The 23,741-nt window shown below is 44.8% G+C and overlaps 1 protein-coding gene across 1 annotated transcript in view; it reads left to right on the top strand.

Moving 5' to 3' along the window:
* The window catches only part of LOC116740470, a 176,760-nt gene that overhangs the window by 77,627 nt on the left and 75,392 nt on the right, over positions 1-23,741 (top strand). The window contains exons 33-41 of the mRNA XM_032606118.1: positions 628-765; positions 861-980; positions 2,107-2,199; positions 5,577-5,794; positions 7,842-8,026; positions 21,011-21,319; positions 21,985-22,214; positions 22,290-22,427; positions 23,416-23,493. Of these exons, the coding sequence (XP_032462009.1) occupies positions 628-765; positions 861-980; positions 2,107-2,199; positions 5,577-5,794; positions 7,842-8,026; positions 21,011-21,319; positions 21,985-22,214; positions 22,290-22,427; positions 23,416-23,493 (1,509 nt within the window). The remainder of the gene's footprint in view (positions 1-627; positions 766-860; positions 981-2,106; positions 2,200-5,576; positions 5,795-7,841; positions 8,027-21,010; positions 21,320-21,984; positions 22,215-22,289; positions 22,428-23,415; positions 23,494-23,741) is intronic.

The following is a 23,741-nucleotide window of genomic DNA, read 5'->3' as shown; positions in this document are numbered from 1 at the left end:
CCAAAAAAAAAAACCCCAAAACAAACAGAAAAAAAAACCCTTGTGATTAGCCCACTGGATAATCCAGAATAATCTCCCCATCTCACGATCCTTAACCGTAAAGTCCCTTTTTCCCTGTAAGGTTACAAATTCACAGGTTCCAGGGTTGAGGACATGGATATCTTTGGGAGGGCGAATATTATTCTGCCTGCCACACTGTGAGTTAAACATTCTTCCACTTAGCGTGGCTTTGGCTTTGGGGTTTCAGACTACAACTACAACTAGTGATTCTGCGTTCTTCTAGATATTTATTGAGCACCTACTATATGCCAGGTCCTGTGCTGAGTGTTAGGAATGTAGCAGTGAATAGAACAGACTAATACCAGGGCACTCCCTGTGAATGAGACACAGGCCCTCAAGCCCACCCCACTAATCCTACCTGTGGGCTCTGGAGTTTGCCATACCTGTTCAAAGACTCCATGTTTACCTGCCCTGCACTTTCTCTCCTGTGAGCAGGACAGTGTAGACTCTGCTTTCACCCATCAATCTTGGGAACCACTTTAACTGCTAGGTTCCAAGGGTGGCCTCTGCGGGCACTCAGCGATGGGAAGTCCCCTCTCTCAGGGCCGTTGGTTCTTGTACACCCAGGCTAGGAACAGGGACGTCGAGGTCACTCTGAAAGTCAACCAGAAAGTCTTGCTGCACTTAAAGGGTCTGCACCATGACCGATCTCGGCGTGGGGAAGTCTGGCACAGCCTGGCCCTGGATGTGGCTCACTCCTCCCAGGTACCCATCCCCGCATCGGGCAAATGCTGGTTGGTGGCCTCCAGGCAGAACTTGACTGTTGGTGAGAGTAAAGGGTACTGTCTGTTCCTTCCTAGCTGAGGTTCCCCCAGGCCCTGAGTTTGGATGGGGACGTTGTCTTCAGGAGGAGTCGCCAGGGAGCATTTGACTGCGGTGTGGATGCACGGGCTGCCATCAACCACAGTGTCATGTCCCAGGTCAGAAGACTGAGTTCTGCCTCCTTGCTGAGGGAGGAGGGGATTTAATGTTAGCGAGCAGGTGTCCTGTATGGGACAGCACAGGAGGTGGCAGGGTGGCCCTGGCAAACTGACAACAGAGCCCTTATTTTGGCAGCGTGCATGTGATGAATCAGGATGCACTACTGCAATAAAAGCTTGCTTTACTGTGAAAGTTTATTCCCCAGTCACGTCACAGTTCAGTGTGGCTCTGCTCCACAGTCAGTCAGGGACCCAGGCTCCCTCCACCTTGTGGCTCTGCCCAGCTGGTGGATGGTGAGAAAGAGGGTGAGAATTATGCAGGAGGTTTTCATTGGCCAGGCCCATACGTAGTCCATGCCACTCCTGCCCACAGTCCGTTGGCCAGAACTCATCACATGACCCCACCCAGCTGCAAGGGAGGCTGGGAAATGTAATTTTAGCCATGTGTCCTGGAGGGAAAGGAAATACATTTTGGTAAATATATAGCAGCCACTGTAGGTATATTCATTAATTCACCATATACAGATTGTCTTTGCTGTGTGCCAGGCTCTGTGTGATGTACCAGGGCTGCATAGATGACTGTGTTTCTATTCCCATCTCCAAGGAACTTTCAAGTTCAAATCCCAGCTCCACTGCTGACTTGCTGTGTCACCTTGGGTAAATTACTTAACCCCTCTGAGCATCAGTTTTTCCAGTTCTGAAATGGGAATAGTAATACCAGCATATGAGAGCAGGGGTGATGATTAAATAAGACGATAATTGTAAAGCCAGCTTCCCAGTGTCTAGTTCATGGCCAGGGTCAAATAAATGGCAGCCGTGGACATGGGAGGCCTGAGCAGGCACCATGGCAGGGGAAAGAGGGGGTGCAGGGTCCCAGAGCTGTCCTCCCAGCCCCGTGTCTTGGGCCTCACTTCTCAAGCTTCCGAGTAATGCAGCCTCAGTAAGATTTAGGCTGAGAACCATCCAGGGAGGGTGGTGGCTTCTGGCATCTGCCATGGGGCCCAGGTTTGGGGCAGACTCTGGGATGACCTGTCCCTCCTCCATGCCAGCAAGCCACCTTCTGGGATTCTGCATCTCATTCTTCTGTTCCCTCTGACCATGCTTTTCCAACTCCCCCTCCCAACAGGTCTCAGTCCAGCTGAACGGGTCTGACTCCCACTTGGTGTTTTCCCTCCAGCTCAGACATCCCCACAGACCAGCATTTCTTCCAAACTTACAGGTATGGATGGTGGTCCCTTTGGGATGACCTCAACTACCTGCCAAATGTTGTCTCCAAGCAGCCAGCTTGCTGGGAGATGGGGTGGAAGGAAAGGAGGATGGAGACCCCGGGGAGGGAGCAGAGGGAGGGCCACATCACGATGTTAAGCTTAGCCAGACAGCCCCTCCAGAATCAAGAACAGATGGCAGGGAGGTTTCCAAATCCATCATTTGGAAGTGATTGTCCAGGCAAGAAGGGTTTTCAGTTCCCTGGCAGGGTGTGTGTGTGTGTGTGTGTGTGTGTGTGTGTGTGTGTGTGTGTGTGTGTGTGTGTGTAAGGATCACATTTCACCCTTGAAAATGGAGAGAAGCAGAATTTGTCCTCACACCCTGTTCTGTAGCTGGATTTGGGAGAAGCTGTATGATCCTTCAGAATGGCTTTTTCAACCCCAGAGTATTTTGCCCAGTGTGGGGTAGAAACACTAAAGGATTTCACTCTACAAGGAAAGGAAGGGGCAGAGAAAGGAGACCAGGTAGGAAGGTTGTGCTCTGCTCTTCCAGAGCTGGCTCCTTAGAAAGCCCCCCACGTCGGTTGCTTCCCTAAGGAAGCCGTGTGTGCTGTGTATGCAAGAATTAGGCCGTGGGCTGGGGAGATGGAGTTGTGGATGGGTAATCCCAACAGGGATGAGGACTGGAATTCGATAGCAATTTTTTTTTTTTTTTTTTTTGCGGTATGTGGGCCTCTCACTGCTGTGGCCTCTCCCGTTGTGGAGCACGGGCTCCGGACGCGCAGGCTCAGCGGCCATGGCTCACGGGCCCAGCCACTCCGCAGCATGTGGGATCTTCCCGGACCGGGGCACGAACCCGTGTCCCCTGCACCGGCAGGCGGACTCTCAACCACTGCGCCACCAGGGAAGCCCTTGATAGCAATTTTTAAATGGCTGCTGTGCCTGTGGGTTTTGAAAACTTGAGTGGAGCCTGAGAAGGGCTCTGAATTATGGAAACTGATCATTCTCAGAGGCACGTTTTTTTCACATGTCGGCATCGGTGAAATCAGATGTGTCTTCAAATCCACGCTGGTTCATTGTTTCATTAGCAGCCTTTTCACTTTCAAGGAGATATATAAAATCATGGCACATCTGAGGGCAGCTGGCATCTAGGATTTGAAACCGTGCCGTCGGTGTCATCAGTTGTAACGGGAGCTGATGTCCGTTGAGTGTTTACTGTGTGCCAAGCTCTGTTCGAAACCCTTTATGTGGATCATCTCACAGATGCCTCGTGGTGCTGCTGTCTCGGCATTCTGCAGATGAGACTGTGAGACAGAGAGAGGTGACGTGACCTGTACAAGGTCATGGAGCACATAAGTGCAGGATCTTGCATGGGGACTCAGGCAGTCTGGCTACAGAGCCCATGTAGCCTCCGGCACTCAAGGCAGGTGGTGGGTGGGTGGTCCTGCTGGAAGCTTGGATGCTGGGTCACCTAATGGGTTTGTAGTTTATTATTACTTTTTAAAGCAGCAGAATCCTTTGCTCACATTATCTCTGTGATTGAATGGGGGCTGGGGATGGGGGCAGGAGGCTGGCCTTCTCAACCCCATCCTCCCTCTTGAAATCCCTCCGGGGTATCTTTCCACTGGTGTTTCACAACCTAATTTTCATTATTGCCTCCCTGCCCAAGGAGACTTTTTAGACATTTTTTTCCTCTAACCGTCCCTTTTATGAAAATTTAAGTCCACAGATGTCCTGTATTTCTGTTATGTGCTGATGCATACCTATGCCTTATATAAGACGTTGTTGTTTATTTTAACCTACCTGCTAAGAACCAATTATGCATTTAGGGTGATATTGCCCCTGTTGAGAACACACACTCGGTAGGAACCCTCAGGCCCACAGAAGCCAATCAGAGAAAGAACGGAGTACCCTGGACCTTCCCAACCCAAGCTGCATGTTAGAATTACCTGGGGACCTTTTAGAACATACCTACCTGGACCCCAGCCTGGAGATGCTGAGTCGATTAGTCAAGGGGTCACAGGCACACTTTTAAAAAAAATTAATAAACTTCATTTTTTAGAGCAGTTTTACGTTTACAGAAAAATTGAGCAGAAAGTACGGAGAGTTCCCATATACCTCCTTTCCCCACAATACAGTTTCCCGTCTTATTAACATCTTGCGTTAGTGTGGTACATTTGTTAAAATTGATGGACCAGTGTTAATTTATTATTAACTAAAGTCTATAGTTCACGTTTAGGGTTCACTCTTTGTGTCGTACGTTCTGTGGGTTTTGCCAAATGCATAACGTCGTATATCAGCCTTTACTGTATCATACAGAGTAGTTTCACTGCCCTAAAAGTCCTTCTCAATCCACCGATTCCTCCCTCCCTCTCCCTTAACCTCTGGCTGCCACTGAGCCATTTTCTGTCTTTTTGGTTTTTCCTTTTCCCTGAACGTCATATAGTTGGACTCATTCTTGAAATAAAAGATTGGCTTCTTTCGTTTAGAATATGCAGTTACATTTCCTTCATGTATTTTCATGGCTTGATAACTCATTTCTTATTATCACTGAATAGTATTGCATTGCATGGATCTACAGTTTATCAATTCAAATATGGAGGGACCAGGCTGACTTATAAAAGCTTCCCATGTGATTGTAATGTGCAGACCGGGCTAGGCCAGTTTCTACCCCGTAGATGGGGAAACTGAGGCCCAGATCAGGAAAGGGGCTTCAGGTCCTGCAGAGCTGGTGGAGGAGTGGGCCTCGCTGCTCCCACCCCCACTCCTCCCCGCCCCCCAACCATTGCCCTGGTCAAGCCTTTGCTCCAGCCCGACCCCAGGTGTGGCCCTCTCCTTATGCACTGGGCACTCTCCCCTTTGACCTCCAGAGCTTCTAGGGGTCCTCTGGTCCCCAGGGCACACTGTTAGGAGCATCCTTTTCTGTAACTGAGCTGCACAGGGGTCCTCTGCTTTCTCCAGCAGCCTCCTTTCAGGGACAAGCATGAGTTTTAGAGCCAGGCGGGCCCAGGTTGAATATGTGACCCTCTCTGAGCCACAGTTCCCCCATTTGTAAGAAAGTAATCCCACTTGATATGTGGTGGAAAGGACAAGATGAGACTCTTCCTGGGCCAGGAGCTGGGCTCCGGGAAGGCTGTCCCTCGTTCTTCTCTCTGTCTCATTTCTCCTCCTGAGTGTTTGCAGTCTGCTGCATTTGATGATGCTCAGAGCTGGAGTGGCTCAGGAGGGCTTCCTGGAAGAAGGGGCCTTCTGCATTCCCAGCTCCCACAGACCCTTCCTGTCCCCCCTCCACTTCTGAGCTCTCTCCACTTCTGAGCCTTCTGCATTCCCAGCTCCCACAGACCCTTCCTGTCCCCCCTCCACTTCTGAGCTCTCTCCTGCCTCCCTGCAGGTGCAGGCAGCTGCTGGGCGCTACAAAGAGCGCAACCTCAACGGCTCCCTGTCTGTGCACGTGTCTGGTGAGGTGCTCCTTCTGCTGGAGGCCACTGCCAGCCAGGATACCTGGAGGAGCAGCCGGGGCTGGGGCATGAACGTCCTTCTCCGCCAGGAGGTCCTCAGAGCCCCCAGAGCTGTTCAGCTGCAGCTGTCCGGCAAGGTCGCCCCAGACAGGTACCCATCCCCAAGTGGCCTGTGAGGGGTGAGGGGGCCTCCGAGGTCAAAGGCCTGGCGTCCTGGGAGATGGAAAATCATCATCCAGAGGTGTCTCTGGAACCATGCCTGAATTACCCCCGTTTGTGCCGTTCTTGATTTTTAAGGCTTTGAGGGAATGGAAGGGAGGAGGCATTCAATTTTCCACTTTGATCTGTTTTCTTTTTTAGTTACAACAGCATTCATTTTAGATGACTTGAAAGATTATAATAATGAATAAGGAGTAAACCAAAAATCACTAGAGGCAGTCATGGGGAATATGTTGGTGTATTTCCCTCCAGTTTGTCATCTCTGACTGTATTTTCACATAATGACATGTTCACTATGATACGGCCTGGGATAGGGAGCCAGCCTGGGTTCAAATCCCAGCTCTGCCATTGCTGCCTCGGGAACCTTGGGTGAGACACTGTGCCCTTCTGTGCCTCAGTTTCTCAACCTGCTTCTTAGGGTTGTCCTAGAATTAACTGGACAGCACGTGTGAATTCCAAACCAGCTTCTGGCCAGCGAGAACGTTCGCTTCCAGCTGCCATAGAGCTGCTCCTTTGAGTATGGCACATTCTGGCACATATTAGGTCTCTGTTAAATGTTAGTTTCCTTTTTCCTCTGCAGTCCTAGCTTTGGCAGCTTTTTTTTTTTTTTTTTTTTTTTTTTTGCGGTATGCGGGCCCCTCACTGTTGTGGCCTCTCCCGTTGCGGAGCACAGGTTCCAGATGCGCAGGCTCAGCGGCCATGGCTCACGGGCCCAGCCGCTCCGCGGCATGTGGGATCTTCCCGGACCGGGGCACGAACCCGCGTCCCCTGCATCGGCAGGAGGACTCTCAACCACTGCACCACCAGGGAAGCCCCTGGCAGCTTTTTTGAATTCAAGGAGATTTAAGGCTTTGGACATGGTCCTAGGTAACCCTGTCCCCGGAATTACCATCTACGGCTGTCTGTCCACCTGCCTATTCATCCATCTGTGCATCTTTATTCCCAATCTAAAAAGGGTTTGAGGCAGATATGAAAATATATATTGTTCTGGGTCAAGAATTAGCAAACTTTCAGGAAAGGGCCAGATGGTAAATACTTTTGGACCTGTGGGCCATATGGTCTCTGTTGCGAGTACTCATGTAAATGAATGGGTGTGGCCGAGTTCCAGTAAAACTTTATTTACTAAACAGGGGGTGGGCTGGTTTTGGCCCACAGGTGCATAGCTTGCCAACTCTTGTTCTGGGTTTAAAAAAAATACATAAGGAAATTAGGGTGAAGGGAAGGAAAAATGGGAAAAATGGGAAGGTGCTCAAAGTGGCATTGGTAAACAAAATGCATGCCATTTTCTAGAGTGGAGCTGAAGATTTGTCTCTGGGCTTCCTAGTAGCCAGGGCAAAAAAGAGAAACCAACCAATGGCATTATTTGCAAACAGTGCCCTTCCTTATGGGAAAACACACGCCCCCTCACATACCTGTGTGAATGTTCACCAAGGAAAGCATGGCTGACCTTGTTCCTGGTCTTGGTACTTGAGGGAAGTATCTCTTATGGTGTCCTGTCAATAACATACCACAGGGATGATAGGGACCATGTCCCCTGCTCCAATGCTCCAGGAAGTTTAACAGCAGGCTTCCTGGGGCTGTTTTTTCCCTTGTCCCTCACCATAACAACATACATCGATAACTCATTAGCAATGTCAGCCCATCAACATCAGTAGTTCCATTTTTGCCTCCACTTTACAGAGGACGAGACTGAGGTTCAGGGAGGTCATGTCCTTGTGCAAGGCCACACATTGAGTGAGCAGTAGCCCTGGGATTCGAATTCATGTTTGACTGACCTCAAGGCCCATGATCTTAACCCCCTATTACCCTGTATCCCTGTGGGCTGAGGGCCAGTAAGGCAGTCCCTTGATGGGTCTGGACAGTGGGGTTCAGGAATGCACCTCTTATGGGCTGGCCTGCTTATTTGAAGAGGTAAAATACCATTTGCCTGCAGGGATAGATGCCAACGTTTTCCATGCCCCCATCACTTTCCTTCCTAGGATTTGGCTGTTTTCCAAGGCACTGCTAGACCAGAACACAGTGCAGCTTTTTCTCAAGGCATCTGAAGAGCAGAGGGGAGGCCAGGTCCTGACCCTGCAGAGCCAAGCCCAGCACACTTGGGCAGCCGTGCCCCGTCTTCTGACCCTCACAGGTGTGCTGAAGCAGAAGGAGACACTCACAGAAGGTGAGAGCCTGGGGAACGCCACGGGGCAGGGACAGTGGGGATCTGGCAAACACTTTCCGTGGGTCCACAGCGTAGATGAAATCCTATACATTTTCAAGTCCACTGATGCTCTGTTCCAGTGTCTGACACACTGGCGAAACCCCTCTGTCAGAAATTAATACCCGTTCAGACAAAGTGAATCTTCTGCTCTCTAAATACTAAACAGGCTTCCTTGTGCAGGACTTGTCAGAGCCTTAACGTGCTAATGGACGTTGGAAATATCCAGGTAGGAGAGTTGGGTGCAGTGTTCCCCAAACAAATTTTTTCTAACACTTTTTTCTCTTCCAGTTGTATTGAGATGTAATTGACAAGGAGCACTGTATAAGTTTGTGTACCACATAATGATTTGACTTACATACATCAGGAAATGATTATCACAAAGTTTAGTGAACATCCATCATCTCACATAGACACAAAATTAAAGAAATAGAAACTTTTTTCTTATGGTAAGAACTCTTAGGATTTATTCTCTTAACAACTCTCATATATAACAGAGCAGTGTTAATTATATTTATCATGTTGTACATTGTATTCCTAGTACTTATTTATCTTAATACTGGAAGTTTGTACCTTTAAAAAAAATTTTTTTTTGAAGTATACTTGATTTACAATGTTGTGATAATTACTGATGTACCGCAAAGTGATTCAGTTATACATATATACACATTCTTTTTTTAAATATTCTTTTCCATTATGGTTTGTCATAGGATATTGAATATAGTTCTCTGTGCTGTACAGTAGGACCTTGTTGTTTATCCATTCTGTATATAAAAGCATCTGCTAACCCCAACCTCCCACTCCATCCCTCTTTCAACCCCCTCTCCCTTGGCAACCACCAATCTGTTCTCTATATCTGTGATTCTGTTTCTGTTTCAAAGATAGGTTCATTTGTGTCATCTTTTAGATTCCACATATAAGTGATATCATATGGTATTTGTCTTTCTCTTTCTGACTTACTTCAGTTAGCATGATAATCTCTAGTTGCATCCATGTTGCTGAAAATGGCATTATTTCATTCTTTTTTTATGGCTGAGTAGTATCCCATTGTGTACATGTACCACATCTTCTTTACTCATTCATCTGTCGATGGACATTTAGGTTGTTTCCACGTCTTGGCTATTGTGAATAGTGCTGCTATGGACATAGGGGTGCGTGTATCTTTTTGAATTAGAGTTATGTCCAGGTATATGCCCAGCAGTGGGATTGCTGGATCATATGGTAGTTCTATTTTTAGTTTTTTGAGGAACCTCCATACTGTATTCCACAGCGGCTGCACGGACTTACATTCCCGCCAAGAAGTTTGTACATTTTGATTGCCTTCATCCAATCCCCGCCCATCCCCCACCTCTGGTAACCACAAATCTAATCTTTTTTAAAAAAATTGAAGTAGAGTTGATGTACAATATTATATAAGTTACAGGTGTACAACACAGTGATTCACAATTTTTAAAGGTTATACTCCATTTATATTTATTATAAAATATTGGCTATATTCCCTGTGTTGTACAATATATTCTTGTAGCTTTTTTATTTTATACATAATGGTTTATACCTCTTAATCCCCTACCCCATTCTTGCCCATCCCCCCCTCCCTTCTCCCCACTGGTAACCACCAGTTTGTTCTCTATATCTGTGAGTCTGTTTCTTTTTTGTTATATTCACTAGTTTGTTTAATTTTTAGATTCCACGTGTAGGTGATACCATTACAGTATTTGTCTTTCTCTGTCTGACTTACTTCACTGAGCAAAATACCCTCCAAGTCCATCCATGTTGCTGGAAATTGCAAAATTTCATTACTTTTTTATGGCTGGGTAGTGTTCCACTGTATATATACACCACATCTTCTTTTTTTTTTTTTTTCTTTTTTTTCGGTACCTGGGCCTCTCACTGTTGTGGCCTCTCCCGTTGCGGACCACAGGCCCTGGACGCTCAAGCTCAGCGGCCACGGCTCACGGGCCCAGCTGCTCCGCGGCATGTGGGATCTTCCCGGACTGGGGCACGAACCCGTGTCCCCTGCCTCGGCAGGCGGACTCTCAGCCACTGCGCCACCAGGGAAGCCCCACCACATCTTCTTTATTCATTCATCTATTGATGGATGAATTGCTTCCATATCCTGGCCATTGTAAATAGCGCTGCTGTGATCATTGAGGTGCATGTATCTTTTCGAATTAGTGTTTTCATTTTTTTGGATATATACCCAGGAGTGGAATTGCTGGGTCATATTGTCATTCTATTTTTAGTTTTTTGAGAAACCTTCATACTGTTTTCCATAGTGGCTGCACCAATTTACATTCCCACCAACAACGTACGAGGGTTCCCTTTTCTCCATGTCCTCGCCAACATTTGTTATTTGTTCTTTTTGGTGATAGCCATTCTGACAGATGCGAGGTGATATCCATTGTGGTTTTAATTTGCATTTCCCTGATGGTTAATGATGTTGAGCATCTTTTTCATGTGCCTATTGGCCATCTGCATGTCCTCTTTGGAAAAATGTCTGTCCATTTTTTACTCGGGTTGTTTGTGGGTTTTGGGGGTTTTTTTTGATGTTGAGTTATATGGGCTCTTTATATGTTTTGGATATTAACCCCTTATCAGTCGTATCATTTGCAAACATTTTCTCCCATTCAGTAGGTTGTCTTTTTGTTTTGTCGATGGTTTCATTTGCTGTGCAAAAGCTTTTAAGTTTAATTAGGTCCCATTTGTTTATTTTTGCTTTTATTTCCTTTGCTTTAGGAGACAGATCCAAAGAAATATTGCTATTGATACGCTTTATGTCAAAGAGTGTTCTGCCTGTGTTTTCCTCTAAGGGTTTTATGGTTTCTGGTCTTACATTTAGGTCTTTAATCCATTTTGAGTTTATTTTTGTATATGGTGTTAGAGAATGTTCTAATTTCATTCTTCTACATGTAGCTGTCCAGTTTTTCCAGCACCATTTATTGAAGAGTCATCTCTTTTTCTATGAGTTTGTTTTTGAAGTATAATTTTGAAGTACAATTGAAGTACAACACTGTGTTAATTCCTGTTACACAACATAATGACTCAATATTTCTGTGTTTCAAACTGATCACGATGTCTAATTATGATATGTCACCATACAAAGATATTGCACAGTTATCGACTCTGTTCCCCACATTGTGCATTTTAGACCTGTGACTCATTTATCTCGCAGCTGGGAGTTTGTGCCTCTTAATCTCTCACCTATTTCTCTCTTCCTCCCCCCCCCCCCCCCCCCCCGTCTCCCCTCTGGCAACCACCTGTTTGTTCTCTGAATCTGTGACTCAGTTTCCATTTTATGTTTGTTGGCTTATTTGTTTCTTTTTTTAAGATTCAACATATAAGTGAAATCATACAGTTTTTGTCCTTCTCTGTCTGACTTATTTCACTTAGCGTAATACCCTCTAGGACCATCCATGTTGTCGGAAATGGCAAGATTTCCTTCTTCTTATGGCTGAGTAGTATTCCATTATATATATATATATATATATATATATATATAGACATACACACACACACTACATCTTCTTTATCCATTCATCTATCAATGGACAGTTAGGTTGCTTCCATATCTTGGCTATTGTAAATAATGCTGCAATGAACGTAAGGGTGAATATATCTTTTCTAATTACTGTTTTCATTTTCTTCAGATAAATACCCAGGAGTGGGTTTGCTGGATCATATGGTAGTTCAATTTTTAACGTTTTGAGGAATTTCCATATTGTTTTTCAGAGTGGCTACATTTAATACTTTTTATTTTGACATGATTTCAGGCTTACAGAAAAGTGGCAAGAATATTACAAGGAATCCCATAGGCTCTTTACCTAGCTTCACCAATTATTGACATTTATCACAATTGCTTTATCATTTTTATTCTCTCTCTTTGTCTGTTTTTCTGTCTCCCTCTGTGTGTGTGTGTGTGTGTGTGTGTGTATAAGACATTATTATTTGCATATTTTTTTTTTGGCCAAGCCATGCGGCATGTGGGATCTTAGTTCCCCCACCAGGGATCGAACCTGCACCCCCTGCAATGGAAGCACAGAGTCTTAACCACTGGACCGCCAGGGAAGTCCCTAAAATTTTTTATTCTTGAACTGTTTTGTACTAAGCTGCAGACATGATAGTTCTTCACCCCTAAATAGTTCAATGTTTATTTCCTAAAAATAGACATTCTCCTACATTCCACAATACAGTTCTCAAAATCAGAAAATCAACATTTATGTAAGGCTGTTATCTACAAACCTTATTCAGATTCCGCCAGTTATCCCATTAATGTCCCTTATAGTAAAAGAAAATCCTGAATTGTGCATTACATTTAGTCGTATTGTTTCTTTGGTCTCTTTTATTCTGGATCAGTTCCTCTGTATTTCTTTCTCTTTCATGATTATATTTCAAAGTTTGTAGAATATCCCTCATTTGGGGTTTGTTAGATGCTTCCTCATGACTATTTTCAAAAAAGCCTCGTTGGCAGAATACCAGCTGATGTCATTTTGTCCCAGTGCTACTGGTGACATCAGTCTTGATCACTTGATTAAGGTAATGTCTGCAAAGTTTCTTCACTGTTAAGCATTTTTCCCCTTTGTATGCTAACTTCATAAAACAAGTTGGGAAGTACTTTCTTCCCTTCTGTTTTCTGAAAGAGTTTATATAAGATTAGTGTGAATGCTCCCATAATTGTCTGATGGACTCTAGGAGAGAAGCCATCTGGACTTTTCTCTGTGGAAATTTTTTTTTTTGAAAATGAATAGATATATAAAGCTATTCAGATTTTCTATTTCATCATGTGTCAGTTTGTGTAAGTTATATTTTTCAAGGAATTTGTCCATCTCCACTAAGTAGTAAAATTTATTGGCATAGTTGTTCATTATATGTGTTATAATCCTTTTCATGTATGCAAGATCTATAGTGATACCCTTGCTTTCATCACTAATAGTTGTTACTTGTGTTTCTTCTCTCTCTTCCTTATTAGTCTAACTTGGATTTCATCAATTTTGTTAATCATTTCAAAGAACCAAATTTTGGATCTGTTAATTTTCTCTCTTGTCTCTTTTCAATTCCATTGATTTCAGCCATTATCTCTATTATTTCCTTTCTTACACTTAATTTGGGTTTACTTTACTCTTCTTTTTTTAATAAGTTTATTTATTTTTGGCAGTGTTGGGTCTTCATTGCCGCACGTGGGCTTTCTCTAGTTGCGGCGAGTGGGGGCTACTCTGTTGAGGTGAGAGTGCTTCTCATTGCGCTAGCTTCTCTTGTTGCAGAGAATGGGCTGTAGAGTACGCGGGCTTCAGTAGTTGTGGCTCGTGGGCTCAGTAGCTGTGGCTCGCAGGCCCTAGAGAGCGCGGGCTCAGTAGTTGTGGCACATGTGCTTAGTTGCTCCGCGGCATGTGGGATCTTCCCAGACCAGGGCTCGAACCTGTGTCCCCTGCATTGGCAGGCGGATTCTTAACCACTGGGGCACCGGGGAAGACCCTTTTGCTCTTTTTTTATAGTTTATTTATGGCAGATCCTCAAGCCATTGATTTGTAGACCTTTTTTCTTTTCTAATATAAGCATATAAAACCATACATTTTCCTCTTAAGTTCCTTTAGCTGCATCCCACAAATTTTTATGTCATGTGTTTTCATTATCATTTATTTTGAAATATTTTCAAACTTGTGATTTCTTCTTTGACCCATGTATTTGAAGTATGTTGCTTAATATCCAAATATTTGAGATTTTTCTAGATAGCTTTTTAATATTAATTTCATTGTGATCAGAGGATCTCTTCTGTAGGATAAGTCTTTTAAAATTTGTTGTGACTTGTTTTATGGGCCAGTCTATATCTACCTTGTGAACATACCTTATGCACTTAAAAAGAATTGGTATTCTGCTGTTGTTGGGTGTCATGTTCTATAAATGTTAAGTCAAGGTCCTTGGTTGTATTGCTCTGCTATATATCTTTACTGACTTTTTTTGTCTGGTTATTGTATCAATTAATGAGAGAAGTGTGTTAAACTCTCCCAACTATGTGGATTTCTCTATTTCTTGCTTTCATTCAGTCTATTTTTGCTTCATGTATGTTGATGTACTAGTATTAGGTGCATAAGCAAATATGATTGTTATGCATTCTTGATGAATTGACCTGTTTATCATTGTGAAGTGGACTGTTTATCTCTCACGCAGTTCTTTGTCTTGAAGTCTGTTTTGTCTGATATTAACGTTGCCACTTTTGTTTTTATTGGAATTTGTACTGTATATATTTTTCCATGCTTTTTCTTTCAAATATATATTTCCTATATTTGAGGTACATTTCTTGTAGCCCACATGCAGTTGGATTTTGCTTTTATTTCTAGTCTGACAATCTCTGCCCTTTTTTTTTTTTTTTTTTGCGGTACGGGGGCCTCTCACTGTTGTGGCCTTTCCCGTTGCGGAGCACAGGCTCCGGACGCGCAGGCTCAGCGGCCATGGCTCACGGGCCCAGCTGCTCCGCGGCATGTAGGATCTTCCCGGACCGGGGCACGAACCCGTGTCCCCTGCATCGGCAGGCGGGCTCTCAACCACTGCGCCACCAGGGAAGCCCTCTCTGCCTTTTAATTATGGTATTTACTTGATTTATCTTTAATGTAATTATTGGTATGATTAGATTTGGGTCTACTATTTTGCTGTTTTGTTTTCTACTTTCCCATATATTTTTTTGCTCTTCTGTTACCCTTTTTTTGCCTTCTTTTGGCTGATTTTTAAAAAATTTTAGAACTCAGTGTTAACTTATCTGTTGCTCTTTCGACTATGTTTCTGTATGTTCTTTCACATTCTACTTAGAGTTTCTGGTATCATTTCTCTTCAGTATAAAGAATCACCTTTATAGAAACTAACACAACATTGTAAAGCAGCTATACTCCAATAAAAATTTAAAAAAAAAAAAAGGATCACCTTTCGCATTTCTTGTAAGTCTGGCTTACAACAATGAACTCCCTTAGTTTTCATTTATTTGAAAATGTTCTATTTTGCCCTGATTCTTGAAGGATATTTTAAAAATGCATATGTATATCTCTTAACACATTTAGAAGTTTTTCATATTTGCTTCTTCAAAGATTTCTTTCTGTCCCATTCTCATGGTCCTCTCCTCCTGGGATTTCTAATGCATGTGCTTTAGAAGTTTCTATATTGTTCCACAGATCTCTGAGGCTCTGTTGACCTTTTTAGTCTTTTTTCTCTTTTCTTCAGATATCTATCAATCTATCTTCCAGTTCACTGGCTCTTTAATCTTTCTTCTCCAAACACCAGCCAATAAAAATGTTAAGACCATCCAACAATTTCTTTTCAATCACAGATTTTATGTATTTTATTTAGTTCTAAAATCACCACTAGGCTCTTTTTATTAATTTATATTTTCCTTATATTTTTGAGCATGGTTGTAAGAGCTGTTTTAAAATCCTTATCTGCTAATTCCAATGTCTAGGTCATCTTGGGGTTGATCTCCCTTGATGATTGCCCTTTCTCTTACATATAGGTTACATTTTCCTATTTCTTTGTATGTCTAGTAATTTGAGATTGTATTCTAGACATTTTGAATGATGTTAAGACTCTGATTCTTTTATATTTCTCTAAAGAGTATTGTTATTTTTTTAAATTTTAGCATGCAGTTAACTTGGCTGGGCTCAAAATCCAAACTCTGTCTTTCCTCTGGTGGGCTGCAGTGGAAATAATTTTCAGCTCTTTTATCTTAGCTGGTCTGCTTGGAGTCTGTACCACCCTTGTGAAGTTCAAGGATTAGCTTTGGAGAGAGTTTATAGGTAGAATTTGGGATTCCCCCATGTGGCTCTCTCTGGAATTTCCCACTTCACTTTCCATTTGCTATTGTCACCTTGAACTCTGTTCTTTGATTCTTTAATCAGTAAGACCATAGATTTCTGTGTGAGTTTTCTTCACCCTGCATGGCACCAAAAAAGAGTAAAAACATACAACTCAACTATTGCTGGTCCTTTCCTTCAAGTTTTAACTCCCCTCCACTGTCTGCCTGTTTATGGTCAGTCTCCAGCCACTTCAGGTAACTGTTTCATATATTTTGTCCAGAGTGTACAATTGTTACCTTGGGAGGGTTGGTCCATTTAAGTGTCTCCACCATTAATGGAAATAGAACTTCTCCTGTGTCCTTTTGACATGTCCCTATCATTCCTTGACCACTTCCTTCCTTTATGACCAAAAAGATGTTTCAATCTCATGTTGTATTTTCCCTGAGATGGAATAAGTCATTTCTCCAAGGATTCCTGGTTCCTTTTTGTGCAAAACGGTATTTAGAAACTAAGATCTGGGTTCTAGGTGTATTTACTCCTACTGAAGTATCTGTCTTTCTAGGCCTTCTCAATGGACAGACCAAGAAAATATATGTATGTGTACATACATGCACACACACCTATATCTGTCTATCTACAGATAAATAAGTTTACAACCATTAGTCCTTAATTCCAATCCATCATCAAAAAGCTCATTCTGTTTCTTCCCCCTTTTCATATTTCTTATTCCCTTCTTCAACAGTAAGAAACCTGGCTCCAATTATTCACAACATATTTAGTTATTTCTTCAGCCCTAGGATACATAGAAAGTAGTCAGAATTACTAACCCATACCTTTGAGGAAATAAACCCTTTTAACTAGAATTCAATATTTGTTTAGAGTTCTTCTTGTCTTTGGCCTGAGGGTATAAATCTAAACACGGTGTTTATTTATTTTTAAATATTATTTATTTATTTATTTCGTTGTGCCGGATCTTAGTTGCGGCACACAGGCTCCTTAGTTGCAGCAGGCGGGCTCCTTAGTTGTGGCATGAGAACTTTTAGTTGCGGCGTGCATGTGGGATCTAGTTCCCTGACCTGGGGTCGAACCTGGGCCCCCTGCATTGGGAGTGTGGAGTCTTATCCACTGTGCTAGGAAAGTCCGCAAACACGGTGTTTAAATGTTAGTTGGAGTTAATCTCCCACCCACCCCGTGTGATGCTGTAAATCATTCGAAGTACAATTGGTTCACTGGTTTCTGTTTGTATTCCATTTTCAGGTTCCTCCTATCTTTATTGATTTTGTGCATTTATTTTTCAATTATGTGAAACATTAACAAGTTTCCAAAAGTCAGAATTATACAAAATGGGATCTTTTGCCCAAGCATCCTTGACCGTAGCACCCTAGCTGGACATCTGTCCAGGGCCCTGTGTTTCAGAATCTAAAGACTCTGCTTTCCCACCTACCTTGGGGGAATAGTATCATTCTCTAATCTTAATATTAACACTGACCCTCCTAATTCCTAATTGGTTAAATTGTGGCAAAACCAAATTGCATAATAAAATACCTGTCTAAAGATCAAATGACATGGGTTTGAAAAAATTTAGATACAATCAAGCAGCGTGCTGTTCTTCTCAAGTTTACTTTGAGTTACACTGATGGTCTCCCCTTCATCTTTCTGAAGTTTATCATTTGCAGCTGATAACTAACAGACCCTCATGCTGATCTCTTAACACACATTGCTTCTTTTTTTTTTGGCCATGCCATGTAGCATGTGGGATCTTAGTTCCCTGACCAGGGATTGAACCTGTGCCCCCTGCAGTGGAAGGGTAGAGTCTTAACCACTGGACCAGCAGGGAAGTCCCACGTTGCTTCTTTTTTTTTTTTTTTTTTTTTTCGGTATGGGAACCTCTCACTGTTGTGGCCTCTCCCGTTGCGGAGCGCAGGCTCAGTGGCCACGGCTCAAGGGCCCAGCCGCTCCGTGGCATGTGGGATCCTCCCGGACCGGGGCACGAACCCGTATCCCCTGCATCGGCAGGCGGACTCTCAACCACTGCGCCACCAGGGAGGCTCACATTTTTGAAGGCAATTATTGAGGTATAATTTCTTGGCGTACAATTTACATATGGGGAAAACCCCTTCAAGTTTTGATAAACTCATACAGTTGTGTACCCACCAACACAGTCCTGATACAGAATAGTTCCATCACCCCAAAAATTTCCTTCCTGCTGCTCACTGTCATCAGCCTTTCCCCCATCCCCTGTCCCTGGCAACCACTGAGATGTTGTCTGTCCCTATGGTTTGGGCTATTCCAGGATGTCACATGAACTGGAATCATACAACACGTAAGCTTTGAGTATGGGATCTTTTGCCCAACATAATGTGGTTGAGGTTCATCAAAGTTGTATGTATCAGTAGTTCTTTTTCCTTTTTACTGGTGAGTAATATTCTATTCTATGGATATACTGCAGTTTATCCATTCACAGCTGAAGGATATTTGAGTTGTTTCCCATAATTTCCAATTATGAATAAAGCTTCAATAATCATTGGTCTATAGGTTTTTGTGGGAACATATGGTTTCATTTCTCTTGGGTGAATACCTAGGAGTGGGATTGCTGGGTTGTATGGCAAGTATATGTTTATAGGAAACTGCTGGACTGTTTCCAGAGTAGCAGCACCATTGTCCATTCCCACCAGCGATGTGTGAGCGTTCTAGTTGCTCTGCATCCTCACTAGCAATCTGTACTGGCAGTTTTTGGCTTTGGGTTTTTTGTTTGTTTCTTTGAATCAGTCGAATTGTTTTTGTAGTTGTATCTCATTTTGGTTTTAATTTGCATTTCCCTAATGACTAATTTTGTCGAACATCTTTTCATCAGCTTATTTGCCACTTGTAAATCTTTTTTGGTGAAGTGTCTATTCAAACCTTTTGCCCATTTAAAAAATCAAGTCGCTTGTTTTTTGTTATTGAATTTGGGAATCTTTTATACAAGTCCTTTATCAGATATGTGTTTTGAGAATATCTTCTCCTGATCTATGTCTTTTTATTTTTTTAATGGTGTCTTTTGAAAAGTGGAGGTTTTAAATTTTGATGAAGTCCGATTTATCATTTTTTTTCTTTTGTGAATCATGCTTTTGATGGCGTATAAGAAATATTTGGCTGAGGCCACAAATTTTTCCCTCATTTGTTTTCTAGAAGTGTTATGATATTAGGTTTTAAAGTTAGGTCTGTGGTTAATTTTATTTATCTATTCTTGAAGTACAGTTGATTTCCAATGTTGTGTTAGTTTCAAGTGTATAGCAAAGTGATTCATTTTATATATATTCTTTTTCAGATTGTCTTCCATTATAGGTTATTACAAGATATGGAATACAGTTTCCTGTGCTATATAGCAGGACCTTGTTGTTTATCTGTTTTATATACAGTAGTGTGTATCTGTTAATCCCAAATTCCTAATTTATCCCTCCTTCACCCTTTCCCCTTTGGTAACCATAAGTTTGTTTTCTATGTCTGTGAGTCTGCTTCTGTTTTGTAGATAAGTTCATTTGAGTCATTTTAGATTCCACATATAAGTGCTCTCATATGATATTGATATTTGTCTTTCTCTGACTCACTTCACTTAGTATGATAATCTCCAGGTCCATCCATGCTGCTGCAATGGCATATTTTATCCTTTTTTATGGCTGAGTAATATTCCATTGCATATCTGTACCACATCTTTTTTTTTTGAATTTTATTTATTTTTTTATACAGCAGGTTCTTATTAGTTATCTATTTTATACACATCAGTGTATACATGTCAATCCCAATCTCCCAATTCATCACACCACCACCACCACCCCTGCCACTTTCCCCCCTTGGTGTCCATACGTTTGTCCTCTACGTCTGTTATACCACATCTTCTTTATCCATTCATCTGTTGATGAGCACTTAGGTTGCCTCCAGGGCTTGGCTTTTGTAAATAATGCTGCTATGCGCATTGGGGTGCATGTATCTTTTCGAATTAGAATTTTCATCTTTCCTGGATATATGCCCAGGAGTGGAATTGCTGGATCATATGGTAACTCTATTTTTATATTTTTCAAGAACCTCCTTACTGTTCTCCATAATGGCTGCACCAGTTTACATTTTCACCAACAGTGTAGGAGGGTTCTCTTTTCTTATATGGTTAATTTTGAATTAATTTGTGTATATGTTTGGGTAAAGTTCACGGTAGTTTTTTCACATGTGGATTTCCAAACAATTCAGCACATTTGTTAAAAAGACTATCCTTTTCCCGGTTAGTTACCTTTGCACTTTTGTCAAAAATCAATTGACAATTTGTGTATGGGTCTATTCCTCGATTCCACACTGTTCCATTGACATTATTTCACACTGGTTAACATCTTGTAGGGCGTGGTGACGTAGGGCCCTAAAATGTAAGGAATTTGTAAAACGATGATTTCAAGATTCTGCGAGAAATTTCCATCTTTATAGAAAGTGCTCTGGACTCTGTGATAGAGATTAGCAAGAGCTCTATGTCTGGTAGCACGGAACAAGGGTGTCTAACCCAGCTTGGGGGTGCAGAAAGGCCAAGCAAGGCTTCTTGGAGGTGGTGACCTCCGAGTCAAACCTTGAATGAAAGGAGAGAGGTATAAGGGCACTTGAACCACGACAAGACCCTACTGGAGCCCAGTGGGGTCAGGAGATGTAAATGGTTCTGATAAAAGCAAGAATTTCTCTAAATGCATGAGTTATGTATTGGAATGGGACTAGCTTAAGGGTGTGGAATCTTTTTCTCAAGTGGGTGGAAGAGACCTCTGAGCAATTTTTCTCGCCGTAGAATTCCAGGTTGGACCCCTTGAGGCTTTCTGGGTCTCAGTTTTGTTGTCTGTAAAATGGGGGCTTTCTGTCACTTTGATCTGTGACTCTCCTGAGCAGGATTCAGCGCTGGTGTTAACAGACACGCCTTATCAGGCTTGCTGCTTTTTGGCCAAAGCTCTTTTATTTGTGAATTAGCTTGCTTGGTCCTCGGAGCATCCTGCAGGAGAGGTGGTTTAATTTGGTCCATTTCCCAGATATGCTCTCTCCGACATGAATTAGAATTTTATCATGGATCTAGGAACTTCCTGCCCCAGGATTCTTTGCCTTCCTTCCCAAAGCAGCCTAGTACCCTGGGCTGACCCCCTTCTTTGTATGGGCTCTCTTCCATCCTCTGCAGGTACCATCAAGGTCACTGCCGACTCAGCTGTGCTGGGATTCCTCTTGCGGGACAAGCATGAGAAGGCAGGGAACAGCACCAGTGTGCACAGTGTGACCTGCATCCTTGTCCAGAATGGCAGCCAGGCCTTGCCAGGAGAGCTCCAGCTGAGGGGGCGACTGCAGGCCCAGACGGGGAGCCTTGAGGGCCAGGCCAGCCTCCATGCTGACTCGGCCAGCCTAGCTCTGGGTGGAGTCTGCATCTGGGGCCCTGGGCACGGCCAGCTCTCGGTCACACTGAGTCACAACATCAGCACCTTGAGTGAGGCAGGTAGGAGGGGTGGATAGGGCCCAATGGCTTCCTCCCCCAAAGACTCCCAGGGCCTGAAGCCTAGGGAGTTAAAGGAGCCCCCAGTCCCCAAACCCACCTTCCAGCTCTATTTCCTCCCCCTACCAGCTTCCCCCAGTGCCTCCATCTTCCCTGGGCTGTTATTCAGCCAGAACACTGGTTGCTACCCAGTACAGACACACCTCCAAACTGGAGGCAGGCGCCCTTGCCACTGGCCCCTCCCCCAGGACTCCCCGCCCCCAGTCTGGCTTCTCCAGCTTGGAAGCCTGGTCTAGCAGGGCCTCCAGGATGTTCTCGGCACTGTGGTTAAGAAATAGCTTGGACACCCCCAGCTCTAGCTTCTTGGGGACATTTCCATGGGACCTGGGGGGGCCCAAAGGTGCAGCAACAAGAGGAGAGCACAGGATCAGACCCCTGTTCCCCTCGTGCTTTCTGAGAGCCCATGCCCTGTCTTTGGGGAGGTAGGAATCCAAAGGGGACACGGGGCCTATCACTTGCTAGGTGTGGCCATTGTAGGTAGTAGGTGGGAGCTGGGGGGGTTTGTCTACCTCAGGGCTCAGGGGACCCTCCAGAGAGAAGGAGGGCTGTCAGTGACCCCGTTCTGGCTCCCGTGTTGTGTACCATCTTCTGGTTCCTCTCATCCCCAGGACTCCCCTCCCAGGCAGAGATGTTCCTACTGCACAGCCACGTGGCTTCCAACCTCTCAGTGCACGTGACGCTGCGTAGTGCAGAGCGTCAGCTGGATGCTGCGCTTGGCCTGGAGGGCCCGGTCACCAGCGCCCTAGGCAGCCGGCTCCGTGCCAGGCTTGGCCACACGGTGCCCCGCCTCAAGCACCGGGGCCTCCCCTTCTCCGTGGACGGCCGCGGGCACTTGCAGGTGGGTGAGGGGGCTGGGCCCGGGCCCCGTGGGGGCAGTGGGCCTGAGAGACACCCACAGCTTTGCTTCTCCCAGAGCGTGGGACCCAGTCTGGCGGTCGCGCTGGTGGTGAACGTGGATGGCGATCAGCTTCGTGTAGCCCTGCAGAGGAGGGGAGCCGGCGGCCGCTGGGGGCTGGCCCTGGGGCTGCACCACGGTCTCTCAAGGCTCCAGGTAAATGACCCAAAGTCCCCATTTGGGCGGGGCCCACTGCCTATGCAACTTCTCTAGTCACCTTCCCAGCTCCCACCAGCTTGCCCCTCCCACCTCCCTAGCCCCTCCCACCAGTTTGCCCCTCTCACCGTCCCAGCCCCTCCCACCTTCCCTCCCAGCCTCTCACCAAATTTCCCATCCTCCTTTCCCATCCATACTTTCTCCTTTCCTCCCACCCTCTCCTCCCATCCATCCACCCTCCCTTCCTTCCTCCCCACCCTGCCTTCTACTCTTCTCTGTCTTCTGTCCACTTGTCCTCCTGTCCCTCTGTCAACGCTCCCTCCCCTGCTCTCATAAATGGAAGTGTATTTGAGGCAGCTCCCTCAGAGGCACTCTGGGTCTATCTAGTAAAATGAAAACTGCTGAGACTCTCACCCTTCAGCTCGTGTTCCTGGTTACCTCCCCTGGAGAAACCCAGAACACTAGACAAGGAAACACACACACAGCTGTCTTTTGCATTGTTCTCAAGAACAAAAGGCAGGAAACCACCTCTGGGCCTGGCACAGGTGTGGCTAAACCATCCAACGTGTCCGAGTGTCAGGGTGAGCGAGCCAGCCATGCGGCCCGAATCCAGCCTGCTTCATCACTTACCAATTGTGCGACTTTAGTCCAGTTGCTTACTCTTTCTGTGCCTCAGTGTTCCCATCTGCAAAATGGGACTGTTAATAATCCCTGCCTCCCACGTTTACCTTGAGGATCAGATGAGGAACCCGTTAGAACCTGGCACTCAGGTTACTTCTGTTTTTTTCTGGTTACTTCTGTTTTTGACGATTCTGTGGGTTAGCACTTAGGTCTGCACAAACCTCTCTTTGGGGGTTATCTTCCCAGGGAGGCCTTCACAAAGGAAGATGGGGTCAAGCTGTATCTCAGTACTCTGTCCAGGGTTAAGATCGGGGAGAGACACCTCATGCCTACACATGCCCCCTACCCACCCTGCTTGTCTCCCTAGGTCAACTGCAGTGGCGACGCTTCGCCTGCCCAGCTGTCAGGGCTCTGCTGGGGGGACGTCACTGGGTGGCCTCACGAGGTACAAGGGTCTCTGTCACAGGCAGGGCAGGGTGGGAGATGGTGGTCTGCCTCCGGGGGGCTGGGGTGGGCACAGGCTGAGCACCGGGGGCTGCCTGCTGGATGGCTTAGGGCCTGTGGCCACTGCCAGGCCGACCCACATGGTCCCCTCCTTCAAGCCCTTCACGTCCCCAGTAACATGCGTCTGGGCTCCCAGCCCTGAGGGGACCCAGCCCAACCTGACAGCAGATGGGTGGTTCCTTCTGTAAG

The sequence above is a fragment of the Phocoena sinus genome, chromosome 15 (assembly GCF_008692025.1).
Source record: "Phocoena sinus isolate mPhoSin1 chromosome 15, mPhoSin1.pri, whole genome shotgun sequence".
Classification (NCBI taxonomy): domain Eukaryota; kingdom Metazoa; phylum Chordata; class Mammalia; order Artiodactyla; family Phocoenidae; genus Phocoena; species Phocoena sinus.
The sequence above is the reverse complement of the archived record's forward strand: the minus strand, read 5'-3'. Positions and strand labels throughout refer to the sequence as shown.